This window comes from Notothenia coriiceps, unplaced genomic scaffold, assembly GCF_000735185.1.
Source record: "Notothenia coriiceps isolate Sejong01 unplaced genomic scaffold, NC01 NC01_scaffold00035090, whole genome shotgun sequence".
Taxonomy (NCBI): domain Eukaryota; kingdom Metazoa; phylum Chordata; class Actinopteri; order Perciformes; family Nototheniidae; genus Notothenia; species Notothenia coriiceps.
In genome coordinates, this window is record NW_011367791.1 from 1 (window position 1) to 8240 (window position 8240).

Below are 8240 nucleotides of genomic sequence, written 5' to 3' on the forward strand. Positions count from 1 at the left end.
TGTGTGTGTACAGCTCCTCACTGCTGTGTTAGCGACTGTAGAGCTTCCAACATGTTTCTCTTGTATTCAGTGCTCCATTTATGTTCAAATTTTAATAAAAAAAAGTGCTTTGAGAACGCATTATATGGCCTCTGTATTTATGGGAAGGTGGGCCTCGAAAAAATTTAAGACTTAAAAGTGGGCCCTGAGTTGGAAAAGGTTGGGAACCACTGCTCTAGACAATCAAACCGCATGCTTGTGTGTCCGGGACGGGAGATTCATGTGATTGGTTGCGCTCCAGACACGGTGTGGACGTACCGTTTCTTTGAAACCTTGAAATGCGGAAATCATCATCAGCAGGCCATCACGTGGTTTCCAAAAATAACCGAGTGACACGAGCAGATTTCGGCCGAGACCGACGGAAAGTTTGTCTCAAAACTCTGTGTGTAAAAAGACGATCCACAATCAGAGATTTGAGATCCAAAAGCGCATTTTTGGTTGACAAATACAAAATGGATTCACAAATACCTGATCGAAAGTTGTCAATATTAAAGAGATATTTATTTTGTTTATTTGTTAATTAATTATAGTATTCACAGATCTTTTTTTTATTTGCAGATCCTTTTTACATTTGCAAATGTATTTGTGAGTTTGCAAATCTTTTAAATGCATTTGTGGATGGTGTTTTACATTTACAAATCACATATTTACACACAAATTATTTTTGTGTTCACACAAATGTTTATGAGAGAAATCTAAGCCCATAGGAGAGAGGCTCTGCTCTCCGAGTGTTCAGGAGCCATCGATGAGGAGGAGGGCGACTCTGAGGATTATATAAGTGACCACGGGACCACAACCTCTGCTTTTATTGATTACCCTTAATAAGGCATTGTTTTCACCTGCATAATTAACTGTTAAGTAAATGTTAATAAATGCAAAATTAAGTATGTAAATAATGAAGCAAGAAACAAAGATTATTAAAGGTTATCAACAATACCATAATACACTGAAAAAACTGAAACATTGACTTGATTTAAGTGTATTATGTCAACAGATTATACATAAGTGTATTAGACACCTGGACCAGGATCTGCGCCGCCTTCTGTGTCAGTAGGGGACAAATCCTCCTGATTGCATAACACTTTATCACAAAAATGGAAATGCCAGAAACAGCTGGGTCCAGCTGCCAGGTGTTCAGTGGTCCACAGATGTGTGTCCAGATGTCTGATAGCATGAAAAGGATAGTGATAGTGTTTAACATGTGCGTCCGAGGATTGAGACAGACAGCTGGTGCATCCTCCCATCAGAGGGATTGGAGATGATAATGTCTGCAGCCAGCATCGGTGGAGATGGCCTCTCTTTTAAATCCTGTTACGTTTACAAGTCGTGAACATATCTGATAAAGCTGAGCTGTGGAATTGCAGACGTTAAAGGGACAGTTTTGGTGTTTTGATGTGGGGTTGTCTGAGGTACTTCTACACCGTCATTGTACTGTAGATGCACTAAGTAGAAACACAGGAAAAACAACACACACACACACACACACACACACACACACACACACACACACACACACACACACACACACACACACACACACACACACACACACACACACACACTGGAATCTGTTAAATGGAAGATGACAGATTTGAAAGTAAAAACAGGTTCCAGGAGACGGACATGTGTATATTCCAAACAAAACAGACATACTATATGAGCGTAAAATGTAAAGGGGCCCTATTCTGCTCATTTGTAGGTTCATATAAGTATTTAGTATCTCTACTGTGACATGTCTCCATGCTTTAATGTTCAAAAAGGAAAAGTTGGAGCGCTAGCCAATAGAAGCATGAGTGTTACATTGTGATGTCACTTATAAAGGAGTCCAATGGAGGTGTTTCAGGCAAGGGGGGAGTGTGAGGGAGAGAACACAGGGATGTTATCTTTTGCAGACCGTTTACATGCACACAAACCTATAACAAACTACAGGGAAGGGACAAACCTCAAAAAGCATAATGTGGCCTCTTTAATATATATGCTCTTGAGCATCAGATTCAGCCTTTTCTATTTATTCCTTCTCATCTGGTTGATTTTCTTTCCGCTTTATGATCTATATAAATTATTTGTCTCACAACCCTGATTTGACATAATGTTTGACGTATGTTTGTTTGTGCTGCTTTGTAGCCCAGAGAGGGCAGCCACATCTGGAAGATGCATATGGTGAAGGGGGAGGAGGGCCTCGGCATACAGATCACAGGGGGGCGGGGCTCCAAGCGCTCCCCTCATGGCATCATCATCGCCCGCGTGGAGAAGGCGGGTGCAATTCACAGGTACAGTGAGCATTCATACTGTCACAAAAATTCAATTATACTATTTTTTATTAGGTTTAGCACTATCATATCTATATGCTGATGATGTGATGTTTATTTGTTTGTAGAACTCAAGCTACTACACTTATTTACCCAAACAAGTCCATGATGGACACTCACTATGTCTATCTTAATGCTATGCCGGTTATGTTGTATAAAATAGTTATAAAGACTTGAAGAGTTCAACCTCAGTGGAGCATTGAATGATAGTGCAAGCTATTGTAACATATTGGACACCTGTGATGAGTGGTGTGATAAAAGTTCTGTTTGAGTTTGAGGGTGTTGTAAATATATATGCACAGTATTATGTAAGTGTGTGCGTCTAACTGTGTGTGTTTCAGGGACGGGCGTCTTCATGCTGGTGATGAGCTGCTGATGATTAACGGTCAGTCTCTGGTGGGGCTCACTCATCAGGAGGCTGTCGGCATCCTCCGCTCCACGTCTGGTCTGGTGCAGCTGGTGGTGGCTAGCAGGGTAACACACACACACGCACACACACACACACACACACACACACACACACACACACACACACGCACACGCACACGCACACGCACACGCACACGCACACACACACACACACACACACAAATATACCTTCAGTCCCTGCCAAATGGATATCCATGCAAATGTTGGGGAACATCCCTGGAATCAATACACTGGAAAGAGTGGAGACAGAAATGGACTCACTGAAGACAAACACTCAACATCCTAACTCTTAAATATCACACCTCCTGCACGAGGCTGCTAACTGTATAAAAACTGTATTTTGTCTCAACAGTGGGAAGACATTTTTGTCACAATTTCAAAAAACATTCTCCCTATTCCATGCAGGAAGCCATTAAACACAAATATATAATGACAGACTTGAGAAAGTTCCAGGTAGTTTAGGGTTCCTGTTGTGATAACATCATGCAGCCATAGTATTTTATACTGTACCAGTTGGACACGGGCAATACATTGTAGTATATGTGTAGCATAATGAATACACATTATTGAAAGCAACATCTTACATTTGACTGTTTCTGTCTTTGCGTCCCTGCAGGAAGAGGCAGATGTTGGTTTTGAGCGCTTCCCCTCCACCAGTCTGCCGGACCTGGTCAGCACCTGCAGTTCCCTGTCCTGCCACCCCCAGACGGCCCCCCCTCTCTCCCCCCAGACCTCCAACTGCAGCACCGATCCCTACCTGGTAGATAATATACTTTGTTTTTGTGTGTAATTGTGAGTTTGTGTGAGGAGTAAGGGAGTCACCAGCTAACATTTACATCAGAGCCACCAACCCTCTTCACGAGGCCTCACCCCGCAGGACGTTTGACTTTTCTTTCTGTCTTCACGTTATGCAGATAATAGTCGGAGACCTTAAAGTAACGCAAGTAACAAAATCATTTTGGGCTTAGTAACTGTAATGTAATTACTGCTGAACCAACAGTGACGTGTGATATTACTGCGTTACAGACAAATGTAATCTGATTAACCCAATGCCCCCCCCCCCAGCAGAGCCGCACCGCACAGTCAAATATCTGTCACTGCAGTGAGAAGCGTAGACAAAGTTTGCGCATTCTAACAATCTAGTGGGGAGCAGATTAGGGGGAACACACATACTGGAATCACTCACTATCCATCATTTTTATAAAACACTTTATCATTAACACTCAAGGTACGAGTAATGTAAGTTATGATATTACACTCCTATAAAGTTAGTGTGTGTGTGTGTGTGAGTGAGTGAGTGAGTGAGTGAGTGAGTGAGTGAGTGAGTGAGTGAGTGAGTGAGTGAGTGAGTGAGTGAGTGAGTGAGTGAGTGAGTGAGTGANCCAGAGTTAACCCATCCATCACAATGGCATCCATCTCCACCTCTCCTTTAATGTTCAGCACTGACCCACACCCTGAAACACAATTTGAGAAATGTTTGTATAGAGGTATGCCTTTGTGGAATAATAATCCTTATCTTTTATGTAAATAATCCTGGCAGTATGTACAGCATGTGATCCAAATATTAAACGGCAATTTATCCGTAGGAGTTCCACATATTTTTACAAGTGTAAAGTGGTCGTGGTGCTAGTTAGGGGCAGTTATTACCATATTACCACTTTAAACATTTATTGTTACACCCCATTTTGAACCCAAATAATCCCCCAGATTCCTAAATTGATCACATTTTCATCAACAGCAGTTGTTAAAGTAATAAAATAAGTCAAGTTATCTTAAATGTAACAAACTGATAAAGAATAAGAATTGCATTTAGGGTCATTTTTTGTGTAAATATGTTCAGATGTGTAAGTATTTGCATGTGTTCATACAGTGTATTTCTACTTTGCTATTACGGTTATTAAATACATATAAGACATTTAATGGAACAGTACTACATGTTAATGTACAAAAACAAATATGAGTAAATAGATTTCACATTTAAGGTATAGAACATACTGAAACTTCGTGTGATCCTGCGCTCTGTAGCAAATGATTAACTCTGACACTTTCAGAATTGGGATTAGATTAGATTCCAAGGACGTAGCAACATGTTTAAAGTTTGTCTGGATTCCTGAAAGGGATTCTTGGAAGTGATCAAAAACCTAATTTCTCATTTGCTAACTGCCATATTTTAGTGAAATATGACTTTTTTTTTTACAATAGCCTAATATTCATTATAAAAAAAGGTACTAAAACAATTAACATTTCAATATGAATGCATCATTACAAATGATTCATTTGTAATGCATTCAAAAATGTATAGGCCTGTGTCTCTAGGACTTATCCTACCACATTGATGTTGCCATTTATTTAAACTTGGATTCATATAATTTTTTGATTTGTGTAGACATAGAAAATATAAGCTGCCATTTGCCACATTGATAAGGACAGAGGAACCATCTTAAATACTGTGCAAACCAGCCAATTGGATGCTCCACGTCATAAATGATGAACACCCCCTCTGCCTGTCAGTCACTTCAGCAGGAAGAGCACAACTCAGAGCTGGGCTGTTAAAACATCCGTCCTCTACAACAGTGGTTCCCAACCTGGGGGGCGCCAAAGATCGCAGGGGGGCGCCAGGCCTCAGAAGATTTGAGGCCAAATATCATATTTAGACTTTTAAAAAAAAGAATTAATTTTTTTTTTACATATAATTGTAAATCAATACATGATTGTCACTAAAAGCCTTGTCTCTACATTACAATAAAATATAAAAAATAATTGATTAATTAATTTGAATAAAAATTCAAGTTAGTAGCTAATAAAGGCATAAAAAGACAGAAATGTATGATTCTTTCTTTAATAGAAATGTTTCTTCTGCCCGTAAAGTGTCCAAACCAGGCTTGTCTGGATAAGCGCATTTCTAAAACATAGTCATTGTCCATGCCGGTTTCAGTTGGATTATTTGTCACAGTTGCTCCGATCAGATCGGTCTCCTCCATTTTGTAGATTATTTACGACTTTTGAATCCACATAAACACATCGGGAAAATCCGGCTTACTTTGAGCATGTGTTTTAAACAGTTTAATCCCTTTGTGAATTGTTTCCACTTGCGCCGTCCTTTAATTTCTTCATACAGCTGGCATCCAAATGAATGAATCCTGAGTCCAATAACCATCAAAGATACATCACATTCATCTAGTTTGTGACAGCAGTTGCAGCATTTTTTAGACTTTTAAACTTTAATTACCGCTGTTGCGTGTGTGTGTGGGGGGGGGGACTCCAACAGGACTCCAACAGGAGTCATTTGGGGGGGCTCTTGGGAAAAAAGGTTGGGAACCACTGCTATAATTGATAAATCTATACTTTGATGTTGATCTCTTCAAACTTGGGTAGTTTAAATGAGTTAACATGATGCATTTGTCATGCACACTAAGGCCATTAACTAAAAGCACATGCATTCTTTTTACATTTGTATTAACATCATTATAAATAGGATAACATTTATTCCGATATACAGTATATAGACAATATATCATGATAAATAGGAGAAACCAAACCATTATCTTTAGACTGTCATCAGCCTCATACTGCCTGAGAGATCCTTTGTTTCATAACCACATTTCCATGAAACTCAGACTGTTTGGTTATGGAATAGGCTCCTCAGATAGAGCAGTCGGCTATTTGGGGTCACGCCTAATATTATGTGTGTGCACAATGGAAGTGTTGTGATGTCAAACCAAACAGTTGTATTTATGTTAACAGTTTGTCAACAGACAAATATATATATTAGTATTGCTCTGTAGGTTAATTGTGGATGTACAGATATCAGACACTTTAAAGAAGAGATGAACTGATACCTGTGTGTGTTCTCTGCTTACAGACTAACATGGAGAAGGTAGAAGGACAAAGTGAGACAGAGGCCCCCAGAGGGTCCTGCTGGAGCCCAACAACCACCAAGATCTGCAGTCGAGCCCAGGGTCAGTACCTCTCAGAAAAAAGATTTACACTAAGCCCAAAGTGCTTCTGGAATGGAAAGATTGCATCTAATTTGGTACAAATATTCATACATACAGTATACTGTATAGCATGTATGGATGTGTTTGTGTGCAATAAACCTGCAATGTGCAACACAGACACTTTTCTTGCAATACCGTGCAATAATCACCATTGTGTGAAAAACAAACACGGTTTTAAATGTCCCAACATGTTCATAATGTCTCAACACCTAATATGTAACCTCATTTTTAGCCATGGATGTGTACTTTTTTTGTCTTTATTTTATTCAAGTATTACTAATGTGTGCTTTTCTTCTCTATATCAAAGTCAACTTTAATGTCAGTCTTTCAGTTTGTGTGTACAGACAGAGAGATCAAAATGACGTTTCCAACAATCCAAATGCAAAAATAAAATTATACAATATACAGATATGTATTAAAATATGTATATCCTACTGTATATACACACACTCAACAGACACATTTACACATATGCACACATTAAGATAAAAAAACACAACAATCGAGATATAAAAAATAACAGTCACTTCAATATCAATACCTTTGGTGCATGATTGTCCATAGAATATCATTTAATAAATGTGCATATTCTTTATCATTGCATGCCTTCTTTTCAACCTGCTATGCCGCTTTCTGCTGTCAAACTGTAAATGTTACTGCTGTGGGACTAATAAAGGGATTCTGATTCGGATTAAGTTCAATCGCATACATAAGACTGAAATACAGTTAAAACTAGAACACGTAAAATAACAGTCCACAGGTTAAAAAAAAAATGTATTCTCATTTTCATCTCAAGAACATACTTGTCAAATCTAGCCAGAGTCTGTATTGGTATTTTGTACCGTACCATGGCTACTTCTGTGCAGAGGACTGAAATTATTGTGTTTGCGGCTCAGGGGGGGGCTCTCGTCTGGAGTCGGTGGGGGAGGATGACGAGCTGCTGGTGGAGAACGGGGTGAGCAGCTGTGAGGTGGTGGAGAAGCCTCCACCTGGACGACGGAAACACTCCTTACCTCAACAACTAGATGGTGCTGGAGTGAGACAAGTCAGTGAACGCACCAGCTCGCTCTTCATACAGCTCATGGTGCTAATGTGTACACGAAGCTTACAATGTGCCCTTAGTTGTATTATCTATCATGACACAACAAAGAACAAAAGTTAGTTGGGTTTGGAACTTTACAAATTGTTCCAGGAAATGTATAGCTATTAAAACCAAACTCAGGAATAACATTTTTGATTTGTTTTTCCCTTACGTCCAAAGAACTGAGAATATAAGGCAGCATGACACAAAGTCATCCAGTATTTTAACAAATGAAAAAAACAGATGGTAATAATAAAATATGACAACGCACAAAAAATATCACCAGCCGGTAAAGAGCAATGCAGGAATGACTCATAAAACCCAGAAATGATTTAGCGTTTACCATTCCCGGATCCTTGTCTCGAAGTGAATGGCTTTTTGAAA

The 8240-nt window shown here is 39.3% G+C and overlaps 1 protein-coding gene across 1 annotated transcript; it reads left to right on the forward strand.

Annotated features, from left to right (window-relative positions):
- Positions 1-2167: 2167 nt before the first annotated feature.
- LOC104962603 (PDZ domain-containing protein 2-like) lies at positions 2168-7820 on the forward strand (the record flags this gene model as incomplete). Its single annotated transcript, XM_010791055.1, has 5 exons — positions 2168-2309; positions 2690-2822; positions 3394-3537; positions 6640-6736; positions 7672-7820. Coding segments are annotated over exons 1-5 (642 nt in total), but the record flags the coding sequence as incomplete, so codon positions are not given.
- Between the last annotated feature and the right edge of the window lie 420 nt (positions 7821-8240).